General features: G+C 56.1%; 1 protein-coding gene across 1 annotated transcript in view; it reads right to left on the bottom strand.

Annotated features, from left to right (window-relative positions):
• OBSCN (obscurin, cytoskeletal calmodulin and titin-interacting RhoGEF) overlaps positions 1 to 26,010 on the bottom strand; it is a 179,017-nt gene that overhangs the window by 2,844 nt on the left and 150,163 nt on the right. The window contains exons 68-91 of the mRNA XM_060144488.1: positions 22,174 to 22,252; positions 21,829 to 21,953; positions 21,476 to 21,673; positions 20,790 to 20,822; positions 20,552 to 20,650; positions 20,172 to 20,390; positions 19,737 to 19,809; positions 19,374 to 19,441; positions 17,951 to 18,070; positions 17,657 to 17,796; positions 17,077 to 17,277; positions 16,869 to 16,951; positions 16,417 to 16,590; positions 15,504 to 15,660; positions 15,037 to 15,153; positions 14,789 to 14,953; positions 14,524 to 14,682; positions 14,212 to 14,389; positions 13,525 to 13,638; positions 7,311 to 7,478; positions 6,722 to 6,824; positions 6,240 to 6,369; positions 5,325 to 5,433; positions 2,206 to 2,248 (exon numbers count right to left, since the gene is read on the bottom strand). Of these exons, the coding sequence (XP_060000471.1) occupies positions 2,206 to 2,248; positions 5,325 to 5,433; positions 6,240 to 6,369; positions 6,722 to 6,824; positions 7,311 to 7,478; positions 13,525 to 13,638; positions 14,212 to 14,389; positions 14,524 to 14,682; positions 14,789 to 14,953; positions 15,037 to 15,153; positions 15,504 to 15,660; positions 16,417 to 16,590; positions 16,869 to 16,951; positions 17,077 to 17,277; positions 17,657 to 17,796; positions 17,951 to 18,070; positions 19,374 to 19,441; positions 19,737 to 19,809; positions 20,172 to 20,390; positions 20,552 to 20,650; positions 20,790 to 20,822; positions 21,476 to 21,673; positions 21,829 to 21,953; positions 22,174 to 22,252 (3,055 nt within the window). The remainder of the gene's footprint in view (positions 1 to 2,205; positions 2,249 to 5,324; positions 5,434 to 6,239; positions 6,370 to 6,721; positions 6,825 to 7,310; positions 7,479 to 13,524; positions 13,639 to 14,211; positions 14,390 to 14,523; positions 14,683 to 14,788; positions 14,954 to 15,036; positions 15,154 to 15,503; positions 15,661 to 16,416; positions 16,591 to 16,868; positions 16,952 to 17,076; positions 17,278 to 17,656; positions 17,797 to 17,950; positions 18,071 to 19,373; positions 19,442 to 19,736; positions 19,810 to 20,171; positions 20,391 to 20,551; positions 20,651 to 20,789; positions 20,823 to 21,475; positions 21,674 to 21,828; positions 21,954 to 22,173; positions 22,253 to 26,010) is intronic.

The following is a 26,010-nucleotide window of genomic DNA, read 5'->3' as shown; positions in this document are numbered from 1 at the left end:
GAGGGTGCAATGAGTAATAGGCAGGGAGCAGGAACACATTTAGTAACACACAGCTCTCCTGGGCCCCAGGACCTGCATTTCCTCTTGGGCTCAGGCAGAGGGACCCAGCATGCATATGGTGACAACTCAGTGCCGTCACCAGCTGCCTGCAATGACTAGGACTTTGTCTGTCTCTTGTTCAGCTTTGCTTTTGTCTAACTCACAGCTCCATACAGGAGCAGTTACTCCCAGGCATGGGCCCAGAGATGTGTGGCCACACCTTGGGGTACATAGCAAGTACAGATCCTGCCTCCTCCAACCCTCACCCGGTAAAGGGGAAATGCCATGCCCCCTTAACTCACGGGGAAGCTGAGGCGCGGAGACGTGGCCTACTCAGGGCCACAGGCCTGCCTTCCTGCTTCACGCAAGACTCAGTGGCTCTAGGCTTGTCCCCGGGTCAGAGACTGCCCAAACCTGGGCAAGGCCCCATCTGCTGGCCTCACACTGCCTGATTTGCTGAGCCAAGACAGTGAGTCCAGCGGAACTGGACAGCTGGCTCACTCCTCCTGAATGCACCCCCATGCTCCGCTCACTGCTGCCCCCACGAGGGCAGGTAGGCACCCTGCTCTGAGGCCACTGGCACAGCACTTGAGGCTGCCAGGCGGCAGGGGTCTCTCTCCCGTTTCCTTCTGGTACCCCTTGGCTCCCTAGAGCCCCTCATCGTGGCGCAGGCGCAATGTGTGGCGTGCCCTTGCTGGGATGCTGCGCCAGGCAGTTGCCTCTCTCCATCCCTCAAGATGAAGGGGTGCACGCTTCCTTGCAGGGTGAGGGTTGCTACCTCCCTACGCCTGGAATAGGCTGGACTTCAGGATGCCTCGGGAGTTACCTAGTCCAGCCTCCCCTAAGCACGAGGACACCCTAATGCCTCCTCAGCGGGGCTGCCCGGCCCCATCTCTGCTCCTTCATTTTGTCTTCCGTAGAATGTGAATAACACTGCTCCCCTCACAGATGAAATGCAGAGGTGATCTGTGTAAAGCTCTGGCATGGTTGCATGCCTCCAGGGATGGGACTTACTTCTGCCCCAGGCAGACCCATCTATTGTGACGTGGCAATCTGCTTTGCGGGAGAAGGGAGAACGTCACGGAAGGGTTAACCCAGGAGCTTATCAAGACGGGATTCTCCAGCGATATCACCACCTGCAGGCACCTATAGGAGGTCTTATGCCTATGGGGAATTAAGAGGTTCCCCATCCTGGAGCCTCCCTGTCCCCTGGCTTTAGGAAATCACAGTCTTCCTTCCTCCCGGATTTTACAAGCTCTTCCACCCATCTGCGTCACACATCTCCTGCTGGAAGTCCTTCCAGATTATCCAGGTCAAAACCAATCCTGCCTTCTGTGGGTTCACCTAGCTCTGGACCTCTTGTATTATTTAATTGTCAACAACGTGCGTGGCTCTTCCTCAGCCTTGAAGGCACTGAAGGATGGAGGATGGGACAGTGGGTGTGGCACTGAGGAAATGGGTTCTCGGCTGGCTTCCAATTGTGAGCCACCCTCAGCAAGCCTCCTCTCTTCCCTGAACCTCAGTGTCCCCCCCTTCCTAGTGTGAGGGCTGAGTTTGGAGACCTCCAAGGGCCCTAGAGCTGTGCTGTTCACTATGGTTATGCTATTTTAATTAAATTCAAAGTGTTGAAAGTCGAATAAATTTAAAAATCTAGTTCTTCAGCCACACTAGACAAGTAGCCACACGCGGCTAGTAGCTGCTGTAGGGGGCTGTGTAAATATAGATTATTTCCATCATCACAGAAAGTTCCATTGGACAATGCCCTAGGGCATCCTAGGGTAGCATTCTGCCTCTAGTACACTGGGGGAAGCAGCTTTCAGTCCCTGCTCCCCGCTAACTGGCATGATTCTGGGTCCAAGCCCTGGGTGAGCCACTGTGACGTACACAGAGGAAGTCTACCCTGCTGAGGCAACGGGGCCATGAAAAGGGTACTTAGACCCTGGAAGAGACAGCTTTGAAGTGTGAAGGTAGCCAAGGGCCCAGGGGGAGGTGAATGCCCTGGGAGTATCTGCGAGGTGCTGGCAGTCTGCGTGGTGAACAAAGGCCATGTGGGCAAGCAGTCAGACAAGCAAGGGGCCAAGCTCCACAGGCACGGTCCAGGGAGGTTAGTGGGCATGCAGGGAGCACTGCAGTCAGAAGGAAGGTTAGGAACACGCCTGCACTTACATGATGACGGTTTTCTTGGGGACTTTAGTCTCCTGCTCAGTGACTACAAAGAAAACAGTCGGAATAGCGAGGGTTACAGATCAGCCGGCGTTTGGGGGCTGAGCTATCTGAGTGGCATGGCAGTGTAGTAACCTGCTCAGCTTAGGAAACTGGATCCAAACCCTGCCTGACTGTGTGGCCCTGGTAGCGATGTCTCAGCTTAGAGTCCCAGGTCCCTCATCTTTGAAATGGAGGTGATAATGCCTGCCTTGAGTGGCTGGGGAATGAGGAGTTGTGATAACAGTGTGTCCCAAGTGAGGGAAGAATCCCTCTTGAGGGGTTCTTGCAGGAGCTTCAAGGAGAGTAAGGGCTCTGTCTAGGCTGCCCACACAGAAATCCAAGCTCTTCCTTCAGCCCATGTGCCCAGGGAGCCCTGTGAACTTGTCAGGCCTGAAGTTCCACTTTTCATAGAAACCGAGGCCTAGAGAGGGAAAAGGAATGGCCTGTGGCTGATAGCCAAACTGGGACCGGGGTGGCTGGTGCCTATTTCACAAAAAAAATCTAAAGACCAAAGGGCGTCTCTCCAGGGCAGAATGACTCCGGAGTCCTAGAGGTAGCACATCTGAGTCCTGTGGCATGAGACCACAGAAGTCCCTCTGGGAGTGACCTGAGGATGCCTGAGCAGGGTCCTGAGCTCTGAGTGAGCAGGGAAACCTAGGTCTTCCCATAGGAGCACCCCACAAATTCAACTGTCTCTTGACTTTCCTAGCTTTCCTCCTCGCTGGAGCCAGCAGGATACGGCCTGTGGTTCCCATTTTGCTGATAGGGGACCCACGTCCCAGGGACAGGGCGGGACCCATTGGGGACCTGGCAGCAACTACTCCCCACCATCTCGAGGACTCTTCCTCTGTAGCTTTTGGACAGGGTGAGGCTTGGCACAGAGATGCCTCTCCCAGCCTTGCCCAGCTGGATAGCAGGCAGCCCACCAGCTACCAGCACCCACACATCTCAACAGTCCCTCTCGCCATCCTGTGGGGAAAATTGAGGGGGAGGCTCAAAAAAGTCCAGTGGCATGGCCTAGGGCGCACAGCCTCCTAGTCCCTGGTCGATGGGATTTTCTCCTCTGTTGCAGTGCCACATAGAAAAAGAACTTCCCTTAGATGACTGTGGGTATCTTAACCTCGTCTCCAGTTAGATGAACGTGAATTAAATGTACCAGCTGTGTCTGTATGGCACTTGGGAGCCACATTTACTGTGCGTGTTTGTGTGTGTCCATGCTAATGTGTGTGTCTGCATGCACACGTGTGTGTGCCCGTATGTGCTTGTGCAAGCTGCCTCCTGGAGAGAGGCGAGTCCACTGGAAGAGAGAATGGGATCCAGCCAAAATATCCTGTGTGTTTAGCCTTAGTTGGGCCCAGAGAGCACCAACTTGTTGTGGTCCGTAGGCCAAGCAGTGAGAGATCCAGGGCTCCTTGCCTCACCCTCCCTGACAGGGGCCTCATTCTGTTGCTTTTGGGGGTGGTGGCTAGGGCACCTGTGGGCTGCTACATTCCTGGCACCTTTGTTCCTGACCTAACCTGCCACCAGGTGGGCTCTGGGCTCCAGTGAGTACTGGCTGTGGAAGGGGTGCAGCTGTGCAAAGTGCAGCTCCTGGCCCTGCGCAGTTTCACAAGCGAAAGGGCAGCGCCCCACCCCACAGGGCCAGCCAGGGCCCGTTCTGGCTGCAGAACCACCGGGTTAATGATGAAGCGGCAGGATAGGGTTAGGAAGCAGGAGGCAGCGGGCTCCAATTCCAGGGTCTGTGAAGACTGGCCTCTCCTCATGAGGCACGAAGGCCATTTCCGGCACAGGTGGGCCGCCCGTCCTCCACACCCTGTGTCCACGGGACCTTGACAGAGACCCATCATGACAATGAAGTAAATGGCTCTGTAGGACGTGCTTGTCACCAGTCGAGAGGGTGTGCTGAGGTGCATGCTGAGCCCTGCTCTGTCCGACGTAAGATGCCACAGGGCAGGATAGAGGTGCGGGCAGATGCCATGGGGCCCTCCGATGGGAACCGGCTGGACCAGTGCCCTTTGGGGCTTGAGGAACAGGATCCCTGCCCACGAGGGAAGGAAGAGTCCCTAGAGGGCGTCAGAGGCCCCAAGGCTGAGCTCCTGGCGCCAGGTGGCCGACTCTGTGAGGGTCCAGACAGACAGCAGCCCCTGCACGTTGGGCCCTGGGAGGGATTGATCCGGTGGCTCAAGGCGTCAGAGAAGCCAACTTTCAGGACTTGGGAGGACACGTATCTCCCAGCCCATCCTACTGTGAGAGCTGCAGCTCCACCAGCTTTTTGGGTGCAGCTTCTGCTTGCATGCCCCCGAGGATGGGAGGCTCAACATCTGTCCTGGCAGCCCCTTCCGGGTGAGGCAGTTCAGACTGGGAGAAACTCTCCCTGGGGCTGCTGCCTGCCCTGGGCCATCCCCGGGCTGGGCCCAGCTGGGACCCTGGAGCCAAGCGTGAGTGGAGGAGTGAGGCATCTTGCCACCCTTCACCTCCTGCCCGGGAGCACACGGCTCCCTAATGAGGCCCATTCTGCAGCCCAGACCCCTCGCAGCCTGGCCCAGGCCAGGCCAGGGAGGCCAAGCCACGGCATTCTCTCTTTTCCTCAGCCAGCCCCACCCAGTGTGGAAGGATCAGGCCCCTGACACCTGTTCCCTCTCCTAGGAGCCAAGTTGGGATCCAGCAGCCTGCTTCTGTGGAGCCGTCCCTCTTACCATCCCTGCCACCCGTCCTATAATACCCCTCCGACCACTGCCTGGCCGGCTGCTCAGGACCCAGGTCTGGCCTTTATATACACTTGTTATTCCCCCAGGTTGTTGAGCAGGGTTTAGGGCCCCACCCTCTCGGACTGCCCCTCCAGCCTTCCCCAGGCTCTGGGTTCACAGCCCACCCTCCTCTGGCCCACATATATGCTGCTCCAGTCAGGAACTGGCAACCAGTGCTTGCCCCTCAACCTCTGAATCCCCTCCTCCGTCCTTGCTTCCCCTCATCCAGGAAGTGTGCTCTGATTAGAGGCGCTGATGGTTTCACCCCACCTGGCACTGCCCAGGCATAGGGCGGGTCCAGCCCAGGCCGAGACTGGCAGAGGAAGCACTCACCTTCCACGGCAGCGAGCTGCTCCACGTGGTGCTGTTCTCGGGCCTGCAGCGCCGGGCTCTGCATGAACAGCTCCGCGCCGCCCCGTTTGGAGCCCAGCCGGTTCACCAACTGCAGGGCAGACAGCAGAGGCTCACTTAGAGCCTGTGGCTCCCCAGGGGGCCTGGGCAGTCTCTTGGAGGCCGTACAGGCCAGCTGTAGCATGGGGGGCCCACCACGGCTGTTCCTAGATCTGCAGAGCCTGACCACAGGGAAAAGGGTACCGGGCGAGCCACTGTGTCCCCAGCACTGACCAGGAGCTTCCTGTGACGGTGGGGACACTATCTGCTCTGTCCAGTGTAGTGGCCACGTGGGCTCTGAGTACTTGAAATAGAAGTGCATCTTCACCTAGAGTTAACTTTAACTGATTTAAATTTAAATCACTGTGTGTGGACAACAGTGACCGAAATGGACAGCACAGGTCCAGAGCTGACATGGGTCCATTTTTTTCCCTGAGAGTTGCCATGCGGAGCAGGCCCCACACTTCACCCATGAAGGCTGCCGGCAGCAGCAGTAGCTAGCAGCCAGGAAGAACCACAGCCAGCACACACCTTCCCCAGACCATTGCCAGTTCCCCCCGGGCCACGAGGACTGAGGGGGCTCCACCCAGGGCCCACCTCCTCCGTCCCTGTCTTCTCAACATGGACAGTGGGTGACAGTGGCCTGCTGTCCCCTCATCATGGACAACGGGTGACAGTGGCCTGCTGTCCCCTCATCATGGGCAGGGGGTGACAGTGGCCTGGTGTCCCCTCGTCATGGATGGTGGGTGACAGTGGTCTGCTGTCCCCTCTCTCATTGTGGTCAGGACTGGTGGTAACCAGGCAGGATCCCCAAGACAGGTCCCCTCAGCCCCCTCCCTCTGGGCCTACCCTCCTCACCTCACACTCATAGAGGCCCAGGTCCTCCTTGCCAGCTGCCCGGATCTCCAACACCAGCAGGCCGCTGCGGGGCTCACTCAGGGTCTGGTATTTGCCCCCAGGGGTCAGCAGGGCCCCATCCTTGTACCACCTGAAGCCAACCCCGGGGGTGGTCAGGTGGGGTCTCCCCAGGTCCCCCATGCTCAGGACCCTCCCCTCACCCACCCTGCAGATCCAGATGTCCTTACAGAGGACATCCCTTACATCCCTCTTGAATGCCACCCACCCAACATCCTCTGTCCTCCTCGCTGCAGCTAGAGCTGTGTTCAGAACGTGCTGCAGCCCCATCACGCCCACTTCTCATCGGAAAGGCTGAGGTTCTGTGTCCAGCCTACCCCAACCCAGCAAACGGGCTGCCCACCCTCATTTTTCAGGCAGGCAGGATGGCCCCAGGGCAGGCCCACCTGCCCACCTCCACCCTGGCCCCAAGCTGCCTGGCCCACCTGATCTGAGGGTGTGGGACACCTTCGATGGTGCAGGTGATCTGGGCATCTTCTCCTTCCACAAAGGGCACTGCCCGGACCTTGTTCACAAACCGAGGCGGGACTGCAGGGTCCAGGGAATGTGGGGAGAGGGGAGAGAGACAGAGATTGAGAGATGGAGAAAGAGACAGAGACACAGAGAGAAAGAGATAGACAGATAGAGAGAGACACAGAAACAAAGAGATGCAGACAGAGGAACAGAGATACAGGGAGACAAAAAGACAGAGAGAAACAGAGACAGATAGAAGGAGAGAGACACAGAAGTGGATACAGAAATACAGAGAAAGAAACAAAAAAGAGATGCAGGCAGAGAGATGGACAGATAGAGACATAGAGATACAGAGAGAGACAGAGACAGAGAGAGACACCATGACGGAGCAGGACCCCACGTCCACCAGCGAGTCCCCCGACCTCAGTAAGATGTTCACACCCAGCCCCTGCCAGCTCCATCCACAGGCCCGTGCCACCCCCCCATGAGGGCTGATACCCTTCCAATGCCCAGAGGGTGGGGCCTGGGCACTCACACTCTGGCCTTCCCCCCAGGGCTCACCTTGTACCAAGATCTTGCCCAGGGTGCTGGCATTGCCAGCAGCACTGGCTGCAAAGCACATGTACTGGCCAGAGTCGACACCAGTCAGGTTGTCCAGGATGAGGGCACACGAGCCATCAGGGTCTTCAATGAGGATGTGATGAGGGTCCACGTCCACTGGCTTCCCATCTGGAAAGGAGAGGAGGGCCGTCACAGAGGGAACTCCATCAGGGACAAGAGACTGGGCCTGCCTGGGGGTCACAGTCGCAGGGTTTGATGGAGGAGGCTGCCCCTGCAACACAAGAGCCAGTGTGGGTTCCCTGCCAGGGGTCTAGCCAGCCAAGCTGACCTGGAGCCCTGGATGGAGACGTGGCGCACCGCCCCCCATCTACTTCCCCAGACCTCATTGGGCACAGTGTAGCCTCTTAAAGGCAGGCTCTTAGCTGGAGGCAGGGGCCGGGCTGGAGGACCCAAACCCAAGGAGAGGACATCTCCTTCTGATAACCAGACCCTCAATCACCTCACCAATGATTCTGCAACTATCCAGGGGCCTCCAAGGTACTGACCCCACCTAGTAGACATACTCGGACACCACCCATTTCTTTCTTTCTTTTTTTTTTTTTTTGTGGTATGCGGGCCTCTCACTGTTGTGGCCTCTCCCGCTGTGGAGCACAGGCTGGACGTGCAGGCTCAGCGGCCATGGCTCACGGGCCCAGCCGCTCCGCGGCATGTGGGACCTTCCCGGACCAGGGCACGAACCCGTGTCCCCTACATCGGCAGGCGGACTCTCAACCACTGCGCCACCAGGGAAGCCCCCACCCATTTCTTTAATCACCCTCATCCAAATGCCCATCTAACATGTCCAGCTGTAACACATTTCTTATCTGGGAGAGAGATGGTGAGAGGTGCATCTTTCACTACAAAGAATTCTTTTCTCCATAAATATGTAAAATTTCATAGATGAACACTTTCCAATAACTCTGTACTTTCTGAACAAGGTTGTTTAAGTTATAACAGTTCATAAGCAGCACCTTGACTTCTGATTCACAGGGAACCTTAAGAAACAATTTAAAAATATATCCCCCCAAAAGCCTCCAGCTACCACCTCATTTCTCTGTGCCCCTGTATGATAATTCCAGGAAAGAGTTGTTCTCACTCTCTGTCTCCAGGTGCTTCCCTTTCCATCCTTTCCCAAACCCACACCTCTTGGCTTTCACCTCGCACACAAAACAGCCCTTGACAAGGCTACCGGTGACACTGTCAATCGGTGGTCAAATCTCAGTCTTCATCTTGCTGTCAGAAGACAATTCTCCACGGACTTCTGGGATTCCTGCACAGTCAGATCCTCTGGGCCAAGACACCTACCACCAGCACTGACACCCCAGGAGCCATCCAGGGCAGCAGGAACAAGCCCTCACCTTCCTTCCCTATGAGACATTTGCTTGTCTTCTAGGGCCATAAGTCACTTCTTGCTCTGGAGGGAAGGATGGGAAGATGGGCCAGTAGCCCCAGAAAAGCTCAGCATCTCCTAAAACTTGGGGGTTCTCTCTTGTGGTACAACCCACTGCATGAAGCTGACATCTGGTCCCTGGATGTGCAGATCAAGGCATGGGCAGCCCATGCTGCTTTTGCTGTGAGAAACAGCCTTTGTCTCTGACCCGGGGTCTTGTGTCTTTTGTTTGTATCTGGCTGGTAGGCTGGCTTGCTGGCTTGCAAGCCAAGAAACATCTCACAGTTTCTGATCTGCAATTTTGGGAGCAAGGAAGGGATACCTGTCAGAGACACAGCATCCCCAAAGAGAAAGAAAGTGGCCCGTGGGCCAGTTAACAGAACATGAGGGAGGTCCACAGGAATCAGTGGTGAACATACTGACCACACTTCATGGTCAGCTGGGCAGGAAACAGCTATTTGCTGTGAATGGAGAGGAACTGAGCAGGTGGCTGCAATCTGAGCACTGAGAAGTGGGCTCAGAGACAGACACTTGAATAGTGCCTTGGTGGATGTACTCTTTCCTTGCGGTGGGGACACTGCTGGTTCAGCCTCAGGTCAGCCCCACTTCCCAACAAATATTAGAACCCATGCTGAGTCCCAGGAAGGTTCCATTCCCTTCTTACCCCAGTCACAGAAACACACACCTACACCGGGTGCAAAGAGAGAGCCATCACCAATCCTGATGGGCAGAATGCAGGTAGGAGCAGGGCTAGAACTCAGGGATAAGAGGCGTGGGTACCAAACACGTGCAGCATTCTTTTAGAGTTAACAGTAAAGGACCTCAGTGTTCGCTATGAACCCTGGCTCGGGACAACTCCCTGATATAGACAAACCTCTACAGGGAACCATCAATAGCTGGCACATGGGCTCGTGGCACCTGGATGGTGTCTAGAATGCTGGTGACATACTGGAGAAGGTGATCCAAAGAGATGTAAGTGCTTCCTGACAGGTGGCCCTGCCTCCTTGGAAAACCCACTCAGCCCTTATGGGAAGACCCAGAAAGAGGATGGGAGGTGTTACCATGGCTCTGGGCCAGTGGAAACCCCTGCTAAGTGGATCCCATCCAAAAGGTCACCACCATGCAAGTTAAACCCCAGCCAGGCAAGGAGCACAGAGCCCCTGAGAACAATGTGATGTGGTTTTTAAGTCAAGCGGTCCCTGAAGCTAAAACAGATGGGATCAGTAGTGACAATTTGCTGCCCGTTTAGGGCTTTGAGTGAGCCCAAAACACTGGATATTACTGAGCTATGGAAGTGTGTCTTGTTCCATCCCTGGCCCCTTCCTCGTCCTCCACCTTCACCTCTGTTTAAGAGAAAAATAATCAGAAGATGGGGCTTCCCTGGTGGCACAGTGGTTGAGAGTCCGCCTGCCGATGCAGGGGACACGGGATCGTGCCCCGGTCTGGGAAGATCCCACATGCCGCGGAGTGGCTGGGCCCGTGAGACATGGCCACTGAGCCTGCGCGTCTGGAGCCTGTGCTCCACAGCAAGAGAGGCCACAACAGTGAGAGGCCCGCGTACCACAAAAAAAAAAAAAAAAAAAAAAAAAAATCAGAAGTGGGCCTTCGTCTCCCTGTGCCCAGAGGGACCAGAAGCCCTACATGCGCATCTGATATGCCAGGCACCTGAGGCAGGGGGAGAACTTGGATTTTGATGGCTCTGCTGGACACAGGCATCTGATTCCACTGATGGGATGTGAGCAAGGTTCCCAGAGAGCAGGAAAAGTAATGTCACCTTGGGGTCAAGTCAGGGTGCTGTGACTGTGGCTTCTACCTCTGTTCGGAATTCCCTGCTCCACACAAGGGTGGGGACACCCTACACTTGGATAGGTGGCTATAGAGTATGTAACCAGGTCCAGCCCAGCAACCTGTCACTTCCCAAGATTGCCAACAGAACCCCAGGAGGAGAAAGGAAGTTCCAGGCCTCCTGGGTGATGTGAAAGGAGCCAAGCTAACGAGAGAGGCCGAGTCCAAAATCAACAGCCAGAGAGAGTGGTGGCTGGCAGGAGATTGTCACCAGCCCAATCCAGTCACTGGTCCTATGGCTCCAGCTGGCTTGGACAGGGTGGCTGTAACAGGGTCTGCTGTGCAGGCTAACAGCTCCTGGTGGGAGTCCTGGGCATTGCAGTCACCCGCTTTTCCTTCCTGCTGGCATGCAAGGACCAAGACCAGAGGTCCCTGCATTCGCATGGGCATGATGTCTAATACACATCGCTGGTGCTCTCTGCTCCCTGCTGGCTGCCCCCGTGGGGGGGCGTGGATCAGGACTTGGCCCTCACCCCCGACACTCAAGCTTCTGCCAAATGAATGACATTTTGCTGGCTGGTGAGTCTGATTTCTCCTGCCAGATGCTACTTTTCCTGGCAAAGGTTATGTGCTCACTGACCTTGAGATGTTGTGAACGCCCTGGCTATGTGGTTTGACACTTAACAGGCTATAGACAGGTGGGTTGAAGACACCCTTCCTTGGGTCCGTGAACCATGGAGGCAAAGTGAGGCCACTGATAGGGCTCCCACCAGGGTTCCTGTGTGGAGCCGTTGCATTGCACGTGGCACTGAGTTCCAGTGCATGCCAGACAGGGGACTGCCGAGAGAGGCTCTGAGATGAGGGGGGTGCACATCACTTGGGGTGGAACCCCCATCTAGCAGATGGGTGCCTCTCAGGGCCATCTGTGGTGTTTCCAACTGAGATGCTGCTTTAGGTCGGTGAATGGCCAGCTCTGGCCACACCACATGGCTGTGTACGCTGCCTGGACCACCTGCGGTTTGAGAACCTGTGTCGTCTCTCACAGAAGCTGCCCAGCATGAATTGACCGTCTGACTGTCCCTCGCCTCCTCTACTCACTGGATACAGCTGTCCTCAGAGGGGGTCAAAGCCTGCAAGCTGCTCATAGGGTAATGGTCAGTGGATTGTCTGGATACAGCTGGGAACCTGGGATCCCACTCTGACTGTTCCTGGGCATGGTGCATCCCTCATTCCCCTCCGATGCAGCCCGGCGGGCACACTTTCCTGGGGGCAGCCCAGCTGAAAGGTGGCGGCTGAGGGGCTCATTCTTACTTCTAAATAACTTTTATGGGATGGTTTTGTCTCTCTGGACACATCGTCACAGGTGCAAGTTTGGGGTGTGAGAAGGGATGGCAGGGAAATGGAGCTGCACTACATATGGGTTCTGTGAGGCAGCTGGGAAGGGAGCTCCACAGACGCCAGGACCCCACAGACTTCAGAAGGACGATCCCCAGGCTGCTGCGGGGGACCAGCTGCTGCTCCACTGACTCTGGCCTGAAGCTCTGACAGTGGGACTGGGACGGCCCCTCTTTCATGTCCCAGCAAAGTGCCCCTGCATGTCTTCTCCAACCCCATTCTTAGCCATTCGTGGGTGAACAAATGCCCCAGCTGGCTGTGAACAAGCAGGACAGGAGGACTGACTTCCCTGGGACAGCTCCTCCAAAACCAGGACTGGACTCGGCTACTGGGACTGAACTAAGGATTCAGGATTTACCTGCCAGCCCGGAGGAGACCTACCTGCCAGCCAGGTGAGGCCTAATAAGAGTATCTTGGTTTACCTGGGAACCTGGACCACGCCAGATGGTCTATGCCACACTGTGATTTAGGGTGGGGGCTTTAGGCCATACTGCATCAGCTTGACCTCAGAGGGGCCAGAGATTGAGGTCAGCCATGCAGGTGGTCAGCCTACGTGAATGCCCCAACAGAAACCCTGGACAACAAGGCTCAACAAGTGAGCGTCCCTGGTTGGCCACGCTCCGTGTGATGGCACACATCTGTACTGACAGAAACAGGCATGTCCACACAACTCCACGGGGGGGACATCTGGACCATACCTGGTTCCCCAACTGGACCCCACCCCACGTGCCTCTTCCCTTTTACTGCAGTAAACCAGAACCCTGAGTGGAACGGCTCTGCTGAGTTCTGTGAGTCCTAGTGAATCACTGAACCTGAAGGCGGTTATGGGACCCCCAACCTTGCAGTTCGTGTCCAGTGAGAATGGTCTTGGGCTCCTGACCTCGGTGTTCCTGGGGACCCCCAAACTTTGCAGCTCCCATCACACACAGAGTCAAATCTGAGACCCACACGGCAGCCCTCAGGGCCCAGCATTCCCCAGCCTCATTCCCCACTACACCTGCCTCAGTGCCTCCCCCTCCCCTGTCCTCCTGGAGCCTCACTGCCTATTTGGAGTTCCTCCAACATGTCTGCATGATGACTACTCTCTGCCCTTCACTCTGCCTTATTTCTCTGGCTGGTCACAAATATTACACATTTGTCTATGTGCTTGTCATCTGTCTCCTCCCCTAGAAGGTCAGCCTCCTTGGACAAGGTTGATCTGCCTGTTCACTGCACCTTCCCTGCACCTGGAATGGTACCTGGGCACTCAGCACAAACATGGCAAATGAGAGAGCTAATGAGTGAGATTTGGTGGTGGGCAGAGTCACTGCGTCAGAAACACGATGCATACCTAAGCAGCCTCCGCCTCTGTCCCACCTCATCCACCCGTGCACGCTGGCCAGCCTGTCTTTGATTCAGGAGCAGGAGACTGGAACAGGAGGCCTGTCTCTTGTGTCCAGCCCCTCAGCCTGGGCATTGCAGCCACCCGCTTTTCCTTCCTGCTGGCATGCAAGGACCAAGACCAGAGGTCCCACCCTGGATCCCTGGTCCCCTGCCCAGCCTGATTCCCTCTGGGCAGCTCTTGCTTGTTGCAAGATCAGTATCCACTGGCCCTCAAATGCCTACCTTTGTACCAGCTCACAATGGGCTTGGGTGTGCCCGTCACACGGCAGGCTAGTTTGACTGTTTCGCCCAGCTCAGCCGTGCAGTCGGCCAGCTCCTCTTCAAATTCCGGGGGGCCTGGGGATACATACACAGGGCCTGGAGCACTCACCCATCCCCTCAGGTGCACACCTGGCAGGGCCACAGCCCCATGACCAAGGATGTGGTTGCAACAGATACCACCCCTTGTGAGCCTTTATCCATAGTACCAGACTAGGGCCTGGATGGGCATTAGGGTGAGCGACACAGGTTGGCTGTATACTGGGGAGTGGTAGGGACTGTGGAAAAAGAGGGCATGTTGAAATGGGATCCTCTCTCCTGTTCTAAGCGAGGAACTTCCGGGCCCTTCACATTCCTAACACAGTCTGGTCACCTGCCTTGTGCTGGAAAGCCCCGAGTGAACCTCGAGGCTCCCCTCAATTCTGGTCAGGGCCAGCCCTACACTCTGACTAAGGGCTCCCGAGAGGCTGGGCTAACCAAGGGTAGAGAGAGCCACTTGCCCCAGAATCGAGCCCCTTCCCTTGTGCCTGCCCAGGTAGGGGCAGGGCGCCAGGGCTCAGGACCTGCCAACCTGGGTGCCCGCAAGCCAGACCGCCAGGCTGAAAGGTTCAGCCTCCCATCCAGCCTCGCCTCATGAGCCCAGGCACTCACGCCACACGGGCAGGGCCAGGCGCTGCTGGATGCCACAGATCTCCTTCACCCAGGAGTTCTTGGTGATGACCGTCCGCGCCTGCAGCAGGTACTTGCGTACTGAGTCCTCCCGCTCGTGCCAAACCTCGAAGGCACGGTCATCGCCCTCCACCTTGTCATTCAGGTCGATGCTGCTCAGCTGTGGGGGGAGGATGCAGGCTGAGCCATGGTCACCCAGGACTGGGCTGCAGGACCGGCCAGCAGCCTCCACCTGCCCGCACATCCTGCATGGCCTCCCTCTGCCCACCCAGGCTCCGCTGGCACCCTGCAAACCTTCATCATGTTCCGGAAGACGTAGCTGAAGGTGTCAGTGCGCGAGTCCCGCTTGGGCTTGCAGACCACCAGGTGGTGGCGGAACAGGAAGACATGCCGGTGGTGGCCCTTCCACGGCATCCGTGCACCCGGTGTCCCCTCCCACACAATGAAGTGGCCCTGGGAGAGTGGTGAGCCTGTGGTCAGCCATGCCCAGCCTGGAGTCCAGCCCTCCACAAGCCCTGGCCACCTGCCCAGGCCCTCCACTGCACCCCTAGCCCCAGACCTGGCGGATGGGCTCGCCTAGAGCCTCCAGGGTGCCTGGGTAGTTCTCCATGAGCGACACGTGCAGCTGGTTCTCGGCACGCTGAGGCAGGGCTGACACCACTGCGTAGGCCTGCTCCAGCAGTGCACAGTTCTGTCCATTCCGCGCCTTGTTGCGGATCAGCTCCTGGGGGAGACTGCGGGTCAGGGCGAGACCTGGGGTGGCTGGGCATGGGGGTGGCCCCGCAGCCCCTGGCCGGCCGTGCCTACCTTGAGGAGGGCCTGGTACTGCTGGATTCGTTCCACCGGCTGCTCCAGGAAGTGCTGCAGGGACGGCGGGGGTGGCTGCGAAGGATCTGCGGCTGACAGCACCTCCTCAGTGTATTTCTGTGGAAATCGCAGGGCTGGGTTCAGGGCGGGGGGGGGGGGGGTGGGCACAGCCTCCAGATGGCTTATGTCCCCAGAGCCCCAGAGCTGGTGGATCAGGGTCCCACACACAGACCCTCCTCCCCAGGTGGGCCCCACTGCTGCCCCAGGTGATGGCCGGTGTCACTGTCTAACAGGTGAGCAGAGCTTGGGGTTGGGGGGGGTGACCCTGCCCGCTTTTCTAAGCTAGGGGCCAGGGGGCCTGGGCAGGCTGAAGTGGGGCCTGAGCAGGGTCAGGGAAGATGATCTGAGATCTGGAAGCCAGCATCAAGCCTGGCGAGTGGAGGCAGGGCTGACGGGCAGAGGAGCACCTTATAGAACTCCTGCACGGCCGTGCTGACCATCACCGACTCAGCCTGCACTCGGCCCACCAGGAACTCCAGATACTTCTCAAAGGCTGCCTGGTTCTTGATGAAGCACATGGCCACGTCGTCATCCGTGTCACAGCTATGCAGCTCCTGTGAGAAGCTGCCATGGAGGGGAACAGTGGTCAGGTGAGGGCTGACATCAGGACCCTCACCCACGACCCACAATCCAGCCCCAAACCCTCAGGTTTGGGAAGAAACAGGCTCCTTCCCAGGGCCGGGTTCCTGTGGATGACAGTGAGTGTTCTGGGCTGTGAGGGCCATGCATATGTGGTATTTCAGGGCGTGCACTTATGTGCAGGTGTGCAAGCACGTAAGGGAGTACGTGTCTGTGGGTGTACATGTATTCGTGTGTGTGCCATGTACATGTGTGCACACATGTGAAAGGCTGTGAGTGTGCAGGTATGCACATGTACTTGTGTGTGCCCATGTACATGTGTGCACACATTTCTGGGGTATGTCTGTGTACTTGGGTTGCAGTGGGTAGGTGTGTCACAGGCACTTCCGGGGATAAGCCAGGTGCATATGCCTGTGTTCCTGGGGACATGTGTGTACAGGAGTGTGGTGCACCAGTGGGTGAATCGAGTCATCAAAGGTTCTGTCTCTTCTCGACTCCTGCCCACTCTCCTGAGGTACAGCCCTGTCGGTACACACATGTACGAGTGTGAGCATCCACGTGTGCATGCACATGTGTGGTGTGTGTCCATGTGTGTGTAGGCATGTGTCTTGTGCATGTATGTGCACACATGTATCTACACATGTGAACAGTGTGTCCAAGTGTGTGTCTAAGCATGTGTGTGTATACATGCATGTACACACAGACCGGGGAATAGCCTTGAGGCCCACGCTGCATGCCCACCTGCTATGGAAGTGACTGATGTCCTGCACATTTCGGAAGATGACTGCTTTCTGGCTGGCCACGGCCGTGGGCACGTGGGGGCAGTGGTCCAGGTACTGCATGTGGTGGTTCTGCAGGAACTGCAGCTTGCCCACAAAGGCCTGCTCCGAGCTCAGCAGCTCCTGGATGATGGAGCTGGGTGGGGAGACAGCCATGAGGGGAAGACCCAGGAGCTTAGCTGCTGAACCGGGCACTTCCAAGTCACGTGCATCCTGCTGCCCACTTTCAGAATGGGCCTGGCAAGCTGGTGGAGGGAGGGCACCCTCACACACCCGGCAGCCCCACCACACGAAGTTTCCAGGCAAGGTCCCGCCAGCTAGAGGCAAGCCCCAGGGGACTTGGGTGTAATTAGCATCCTGGAGGCCCCCCACAGGAACCCAACTTCCCACAGTTCCTGCCCGGTGGCCCCTCACCTCAGCCTCGTCTTGTACTCATCCTCCGACACAGCCTCCCCGGGGAACTCAGGGGCCTCAGCTGGCCCCCACTCAGGTGACAGCTGGTGAGAGACAGGAGAGGGTCATAGACAGCTTGAGCACTAGCCTGTCCTTCCAGGGCGAGGCTCCCGCCTTCATGGGGAACGGGGGTACAACCCCAGGACCACCCTTCCAGCCATCCAGGTACCTTGAGCCGCTTGTCCAGGTAGGCAGGAGACACCCAGCCTTGCCGAGAGAGGCTGGACTTGGTGGGTTTGGTGCGCACAAGCCAGCGCAGCGGGTGCGCCGAGTCCAGTACCTCCACATACTGGCCCTCCCGCAGCGAGATGGCGTCCTGCTCAGCCCCCAGGGGTAGGTAGTCAGCCGTGACCACATAGATGTCAAAGATCTGGGGGGGAAGTCACTGAGTCAGACCTGGAGAGGGGCCCGTGGGCCTCCTAAGGCCCCAGGCTACAAGGCCTCTGGAATTAAGTGGAGAGGCAGCAGCCATCCTGAGATTCCATGAAGTTCTAGAACAGGCTCAACCCATCTCTACTGATGGAAATCCTACCGGGAGTGCCAGGTGGCCCACCCCAAAGGGACAAGGAGGAACCTCTGGGGTGCTGGGGGTGTCCTGGGTCGCAGTGGTGATATTGGCCACTCAGGTGTGTGCCCACCTCCTCTGCCCCAGCTCCCCCGGCCCCCTACACCAACTCCCCCTTCACCCTGTCCTTGACACTCTCATACCCCCTTGCCCACCCTGCCCCACCCCTCGCCTGCCCATGCACCTCTCCCCGGTAGTCTCCATCCTCGGACTCTGAGGATGACTCCTGGACGCTGGAAGAGGGGCGTGACCGGCCATGCCGGGGGGACGCGGACGGCGTCTTGGACTCCTCATCGCTGTCACCTCCAGGCACCTGCAGCGTGGCTGGGGGACACAGGGCACATGATGCCTTCGAAGGGCCTGCCCCCCATGCCGCCCTCCCATGGGTCTACAGGGCGTTCAGGTGAGGAGGGGCCCCAATCCTGGGGGCTCAGTCACGGCCACCCCTGGACCTCACTCCATCGCCAGCTACCCTTACCCTGTGTGATCTTGGCCGACACCATCTCTGTGATCTGCGAAGTGAGCTTCTTCAGGAACTCCTCCGTGCCCACCTCAGCCAGGGACAGGTGGCCGCAGGCTTCTGATGACGGAAGCTCTCCTGGGGGCCAGACCCTAGCTCAGCCAGCCGTGTGCTCCACAGACGTGCCCGCCTCCAGGCCCATCCTGGGCTTGGGGGTCAGAGTAGCCAAGGGACGCACAGACTCGGGCCAGAGCTGCCAGAAGCAGGGAAGGCTGACCACAACTAGGGGTCTCTTTGGCTCAAGGGCAACTGAGCCAAGGTGTGACTTAGGGGACCACAAACTCAGGCATGACAGTGGGGGCAGCAGGTGGCTGTGGGGAGAGCAGGCAGTCAGGGGACAGCAGGTAGCCAGCATGGTTGCAAGGCGGTGGGCAAGGGCAGCTGAGGGCAAAGCTGGGTAAATGGTCAGGCTGGGGTTGGAGCTTGGAGCTGTGGGGTCCCCAGTGGGGTTTGCGCCAAACCTCCATTCCTGTTGGCCACTTGGCCGCTGGTCTGGGAAGGGGCTCAGAAGGGACGGAGATCACAAGGACCTCAGCCAGGCAGTATAATATGAGGGCAGGTCCTGGACACTGAAGGCAGGGGGCAGGACCCCAAATTGTGGCCCGAGGGCTGGGGGGGCCAGACCCCTGGCAGCTGTGGTTTGATGGCTTCAGGTCGACCTTGATGGAAGTGGGATCCTTTGCAGGTGTAAGGGGCTGGGAGCCGTTGCTGGGGTTACGGGGGAATGAGGGCAGCTTGGGATGGGGGCAGCACAGGGAAGGGAGGGCTGGGTAAATTAACAAAGCAGGTCAGTGGAGAAGTGATCCCAAAGGTGGGCAATGGGTACGTGGGGTGCACGGCTCCCTCCTCTCGACTTCTGTGCTGACTCAGTATTCTCCATAAAACAATTTTTTAAATATGCCAAGGTGCTGGGGCCCTGTGCAGGTGGCCAGGAAGCAGCTGGACATGTCAGGGGGCAGGCACACTTAGAGGCTGGGAATAGGGGGACCCAGCTTGGGGGCAGGGGGAGAAGCCCTGACAAAGTGGGGGCCCTGTCGGCAGCATATCCAGCACCCGCCTCCCCGAACCGCCCCCATGCCAGCCCTGACTCAGCAGCTGCCTGCTCCTAGGCACCCATACAGCCCCCTGGACGTGAGCTCTAAGCCAAGGGCTGGCCCAGCCCAGGGGCCCCCGCGAGCTTCCACATCCTCGAGGGTCAGAAATGGCCCGGAGACCAACCAAAGCTCAGAATTAGGCCCATAAGAGGGCAGGGAGGCCCAGCCCAGAGCCAGGCAAGCAGGTGTTCCTAGGGCCACACAGTCCTGGGGCCTGCCAGCTGGGCAGCCTCCTCCACACCCCCTGTCCCCCACCCTGCACAGATGTGTGCCCACTCAGCCCGTACCTTTCCTCTGCCCAGCGAGGTCAGTGAAACCTGAAGGTTGCGATATCTGTTCAGAAACAACTTGGGTCCTAAAGGGGGAGGAGGTATCCTGAAAGGCCTGACAGAAAAGAGGGTCTGGGGGCAGTGGGCCTTGATGCCACAGTCGGGGCCCTGGGGAAGTCCTCTCTTTACAATGGGGACCCAAGCCACATGGCCCAAGAGGGCCAGAGCTGGGCTGGGATCTGTGATGGGGCTCCCTCCCAGCAGCAGCACTGCCCCCCACCAGGACCAGGACCCCACTCTCCCAGGACCTGCACTCCCAGGACCCACACTCTCGGGACCTCACTCCTGGCCCCTCTGCCTCTTGAGCAGCCCCTCACTCACCCCTGCAGGAAGGTGGAGATGAGGGCCTCCTTCACCCCGGCCTGCTCCTCTGCTGCCCCAGCCTCCTTAGGTACTGTCAGGAGAACAGGGTGAGCGACCAGGATGACACCTCATACCCTTGAGCTCTGATTCTGATCGGGACCCCTGCCAGGGATGCCTGGACCACCCCCCAGGGGGCCTTGGCCCTGTCATCTGGAGCCCCGAGGAAGACTGTGCCCAGTGTTCCAGCTTGGCCTTGACTCACCCGCCCTGGGAAGAGCTGAGAGTGACCCAGGAAGAAACCACTCAGGGCGGCAGGGGGCTTCTAGGAGGGTCTCAGCTAGTTGAATGGAGCCCACAGTATAGGGCGTGGGAGATGGCCCATGAGCTCTGAGGCTGCACACTACCCACACTGCCCCTCTCCCACTCCTGGCTGGGTCACCCATGCCCACTCACAGCCAGAGACGTGCAAGCTTGCGGAACAGAGGGCTTGGCCAGCAGTGTTTGTGGCGATGCAGGTGTAGGTGCCCTGGTGCTGTCGGTCCACATCCAGAAGGACCAGGCTGTGCTGCTGGGCAGAGCTGGCCACTGTGTAGCCCGGCGTGTGGCAGCCGATCCACAGCACACCCTGCTCAGCCTCCTCCCGCAGCCAATGCACAGCTGGGAGCGGGTCTCCTGCAGGCAGGAGTAGATGGTGGACAGTCTCCCACACCAAGAGGGTGGCTCTGGGAGGCAGGGGTCACCTCTGAGCCTCCCTAGGAGGGTCCTGAGTGGGTGCAGGGAGGGGACCTCCCTGGGGGCTCTCCTGAGTGGGACAGGGAGGCAGGACATCTCACCTTCAACCTTCACTGAGAAGGTGATGCTGGAGCCCTTCTTCACCTTCTTGGAGGTGAACTTCTCCAGGAATCGGGGTGGCACCAGCTGTTGGTGCACATCTGGAGAGACATGGGGCGGTTGGTGGTAAACAGTGCAGAGCCCCAATTCCACGGGGTCGTCCCCCTCACGCACCCTCACGGAACCTGTCCCCAGTGTCCACCCCACCCTCCCTCCCTCTGCCCTCTGGAGTCGGCTCACCGAATGCTGGCTTCTCTTCTGGTTCATCGGGGCCTGAAGAAAGCACAGAAGTCAGATCTATAGCACCAAGGTGCCCCCTCCCCTGAGTGGGCCTGCCTAGCAGGGTGTGAGTCCCGAGGGTGGCCCCGCCCACTCCTACACACAGCCCCTTTCCTAAACCTGGCCCTGCAGACATGGAATTCACTCAGTCCCCACGGACCAGATGGACTGTTACCCATGCCGGCCCAGGAGTCTGGGGCGTTGCTCTGAAACTAACTTGGGGATGCTTGTGCTCAGAACGCCACAACTGAAGCAATGCCACAGGCAGTGTTGGGTCCCTAGACCAGGGCAGATTTGGGCAAGACTTGGAATCACCTTGCAGTGCTCAGAACTTTGGAAAATAAGGAAGTTAAGACCTCTACTCCCCCAATTACTACCTGCCTCTTCCTCCACAGTCTACGGAGGGCTCCATGCTTGCCTGGGCCTACTCCACCAGCTAGATACCCTGCTTGCTGGTCAGTTTTCATGGGCCCCACGCCCTCTAAGGGCCCATGTTCTCGGGGAGCCAGCTTCTGGCCACCTGTGACTTTTGCACACAGGGGCAGTGACCACTGGGCCCTAGCTCCCAGGCTTGCCACAGCATGGTTTATAGGTGGACATCAACCTGGGTGTGGACACCAAGCTCTGCTGCATCCCTGAGCACCCACCTCGGACCAGCAGCCGAGCAGACGAATAAGCAGCACCCACGGTGTTGCTGATGTAGGCCGAGTACTGGCCAGCATCCTCGCTGGTGACCGAGACAATCTCCAGGGTGTGCAGTGTCTTCCTGTCCGTCATGCAGATGTGTGCAGATGCAGTCAGGGGCTGCCCATCTTTGAACCAGTACAGTCGAGGCGTGGGGTAGCCTGGGGCCGCAGGGGGAGTGGTTAGCACAGGGCCACAGCCCAGTGGACACCATGCCCTCCACAGGCCCTCACAGACCCCTGGGTGATCTAACCCTAACCCTAACCCTCCCTCTGGTGGGAGGCAGCTCCTTTCCCTTCATCTCTCTCCCCCTTACCTTTCACCTTGAGCTGGAACTTGGCCAGACGCGTGCCGGGGGCCACCTGGAGGTCTTTCAGGTCCTCCACGACCTGCGGCAGCTGCCCCTCCTCTGGGGTAGACTCCGTGCCCTCCTGCTCCCAGCTGGCAGGGAGAACCAAGAAGGGGCAGATGTGAGATGGACCAGATGGTCCAGGACAGGAGGGGACCAGGGTCAAGCATGGATGGCTTCTGAGGTCTCCTCTTTCCTGGACAGAGACTGCCGTAGCCTGGTTGAAGGCTCCAGGATTTGGATTCTGTCAGTCCCAGCCAGCATTGCCACCCCCCGCAAAGGGCCCAGGACCACCCCTGCACGACCCTTTACCTGGACAGGTAGCCTTGGGCGCTGAAATAGGACGAGGTTTCCGTGGCATCCACAGCAGTTTCGTAGTCGGTGCTGGTCACTGAGGATGAAGGGTGGAGCTGAAGCGAGGCCTGCACCCCATCTGCCTGGGGAACGGGCCCCACCCCAGAGGCTACCTGATTCTCACTGCACAGCCATTCCTGGGAGCCACTCACACTTCTGAGTCAGAAGGCATGGGGGACACAGCTACCCTATGGCCCCTCCTTGTCCCCAGGCTGTTACCAGCCCATGTTTCCAGGCCTATAACTAACTACAAGACCCAGCAAATTATAAATACTGGGCTTCATAAATAGCAGACAGTGGCAACAACAGCATCTTCCAGTTCCAGCCAACTAAGGAACAAGGATAACACAGGCCTCAAAACCAACAGCTGGGACTTCAACTTCTAGCCACAATGGAGAAGAGGGGCTGGATTTACCCTCTGCTAAGGTCTGAATGTTGTGTCCCCCCAAAATTCATATGCTGAAGTCCTAACCCTCAACATGACAGTGTTTGAAGATGGGATCTTTTTGAGGTGATCAGGCTTAGATGAGGTCATGAGGGTGGAGCCTAATGAATGGGATTAGTGCCCTTATAAGAAGAGACCCCTTCCCCCTTCCCCCGTGTGAGAACACAGTGAGAGGATGGCCATCTGCAATTCGGAAGAGGGCTCTCACCAGCACCCAATCATGCTAGCACCCTGATTTCAGACTTCCAGTCTCCACAACTTTAAGCAATAAATTTCTGTTATTTAAGCTGCACAGTCTATGGTACTTTGTTATAACAGCCTGAACTAAGACACTGGCCCCCTGAAACAACCAAAGGAAAACAAACACAATACACAAAACAATGGTTGTGATGTTGTGATTTATAATAAGAAATATGTGTTTGGTCTTCCTCCTGTTCCTGACTCAGAGCTCCTAAATCCTTGGAATTTCCTAAGTGAGGAGAGGCACAGAGGTGGGGTTTTTTATGTTAATGAAGTGATTTTCCAAAAGCCCCTAAGGATGGGGGCTGATTGCCGGGGTAACCAACCATGTGACTAGAAGGTTGAGACCCCCTGACATCCAGGGAGGGGAGAGGGGCTGGAGATTGAGTTCAATCCTAGGAATAAACCTACCTAAGGAGGCAAAAGACCTGTACACCAAAAACTATAAGATGCTGATAAAGAAATCAAAGACGACACAAACAGATGGAGAGATATACCATGTTCTCAGACCGGAAGAATCAATATTGTCAAAATAACTATACTACACAAAGCAATCTACAGGTTCAATGCAATCCTTATCAAATTATCAATGGCATTTTTCACAGTAGAACAAAAAATTTTACAACTTGTATGGAAACACAAAAGACCTTGAAGAGCAAAAGCAATCTTGAGAAAAGAAAAAAAACGGAGCTGGAGGAATCGGGCTCCCTGACTTCAGACTATACTACAGGGCTACGGTAGTCAAGACAGTATGGTACTAGTGCAAACACAGAAATATAGATCAATGGTACAGGAGAGAAAGCCCAGAGATAAACTCATGCACCTATGGTCAACTAATCTATGACAAAGGAGGCCAGAATATACAATGGAGCAAAGACAGCCTCTTCAATAAATGGTGCTGGGAAAACTGGGCAGCTACACGTAAAAGAGTGAAATTAGAACACTCCCTAACACCATACACAAAAATAAATTAAAAATGAATTAAAGATCTAAATGTAAGGCCAGACACTATAAGACTCTTAGAGGAAAACATAGGCAGAACACTCTTTGACATAAATCACAGCAAGATCTTTTTTGACCCACCTCCTAGAGTAATGAAAATAAAAACAAAAATAAACAAATGGGACCTAATGAAACTTAAAAGCTTTTGCACAGCAAAGGAAACCATAAACAAGACGAAAAGACAACACTCAGAAAGGGAGAAAATATTTGCAAACGAAGCAACTGACAAAGGATTAATCCCCCAAATATACAAACAGCTCATGCAGCTCAATATCAAAAAAACAAACAACCCAATCAAAAAATGGGCAGAAGACCTAAATAGACATTTCACCAAAGAAGACATACAGATGGCCAAGAGGCACATGAATAGATGCTCAACATCACTAATCATTGAGAAATGCAAATCAAAACTACAATGAGGTAGTTTTCACCTCATACCTGTCAGAATGGCCTGCATCACAAAATCCACAAACAATAAATGCTGGAGAGGGTGTGGAGAAAAGGGAACCCTCCTACACTTTTGGTGGGAATGTAAATTGATACAGCCACTATGGAGAACAGTATGGAGGTTCCTTAAAAAACTAAAAATAGAACTATCATGTGACCCAGCAATCCCACTACTGGGCATATACCCTGAGAAAACCATAATTCAAAAAGACACATGCACCCCAATGTTCATTGCAGCACTATTTACAATAGCCAGGACATGGAGACAACCTAAATGTCCATGAACAGAGGAGTGGATAAAGAAGATGTGGTACATATATACAATGGAATATTACTCGGCCATAAACAGGAACGAAATTGAGTCATTTGTAGAGACGTGGATGGACCTAGAGACTGTCATACAGAGTGAAGTAAGCCAGAAAGAGAAAAACAAATATCATATATAACGCATATATGTGGAATCTGAAAAAACTGTATAGATGATCTTATTTACAAAGCCAAAATAGAGACACAGACGTAGAGAGCAAACCTATGGATACCAAGGGGGAAAGGGAGGGTGGGATGAATTGGGAGATTGGGATTGACATATACACACTACTGATACTATATGTAAAATAGATAACTAAGGAGAACCTACTGCACAGCACAGGGAACTCTACTCAATGCTCTGCGGTGACCTAAATGGGAAGGAAACCCAAAAAAGAGGGGATATGTGTATATGTATAGCTGATTCACTTTGCTGTACAGCAGAAACTAACACAACACTGTAAAGCAACTATACTCCAATAAAATATTTTTTTCTAATCACCAGTGGTCAATGATTTAATCAGTTGTGCCTGTGTAATGACGTCTCCATAAAAACCCAAAAGGATAGGGTTCAGAGAGCTTCCCGGCTGGTAAACACATGGACACTGGGGGAAAGTGGCATGCTTGGCCCTGCCCCTTCCCACGCGCCTTGCCTATACGTCTCTTCCACCTGGCTGCTCCTGAGTTTTACCCTTTTATAATAAAGCACTGATCTAGTAAGTGAAATGTTTCTCTGAGTTCTGTGAGCCACTTTAGCAAATTATTAAAACCCAAGGAAGGGGGTCATTGGAACCTCTAATTTATAGCATGTAGGCCAGAAGCACAGGTGACAACCTGGACTTGCAGTTGATATCTGAAGTGGTGGGGGAGGCAGCCTTGTGGGACTGAGCCCTTAACCTATGGGATCTGATGCTATTTCCAGGTGGACGGTGTCAGAATTGAGTTGAACTGTAGGACACTTGGCTGGTGTCTCAGAGAATTTCTTTTTGTGGGAAAGAAAAAAACCCACACATTGGAATTGGGTACAGAATCATCAGAATGGTTAAGATGAATGAAGGACAGTGATGTATTAGAGATAGGAAACAATGGTGAGCCCTATAATTGCCCCAGCTTCCTGACTTAAGTTTACGGGAAAAGGAAACTGAGGCAGAGCCAGGCAGACCCTGAGTTGAGGAGACAGAGCTGATGTCCTGAGAGACAAAGGCAGCCTGTGCCCATGGAACAGAAAACCAGAGAAGAGAAAGCTGCACAGAGAGAGGGCCCCCTCCCTCGAGGATGCCACAGAGCACTGACTGGCACATGCACACAGGAAAGAGCCATCTGAAAGGACTAGAGGAAGTAGCACCAGAGGAGCA

Source organism: Lagenorhynchus albirostris, chromosome 3 (genome assembly GCF_949774975.1).
Source record: "Lagenorhynchus albirostris chromosome 3, mLagAlb1.1, whole genome shotgun sequence".
In the NCBI taxonomy this organism is placed as follows: Eukaryota; Metazoa; Chordata; class Mammalia; order Artiodactyla; family Delphinidae; genus Lagenorhynchus; species Lagenorhynchus albirostris.
The sequence above is the reverse complement of the archived record's forward strand: the minus strand, read 5'-3'. Positions and strand labels throughout refer to the sequence as shown.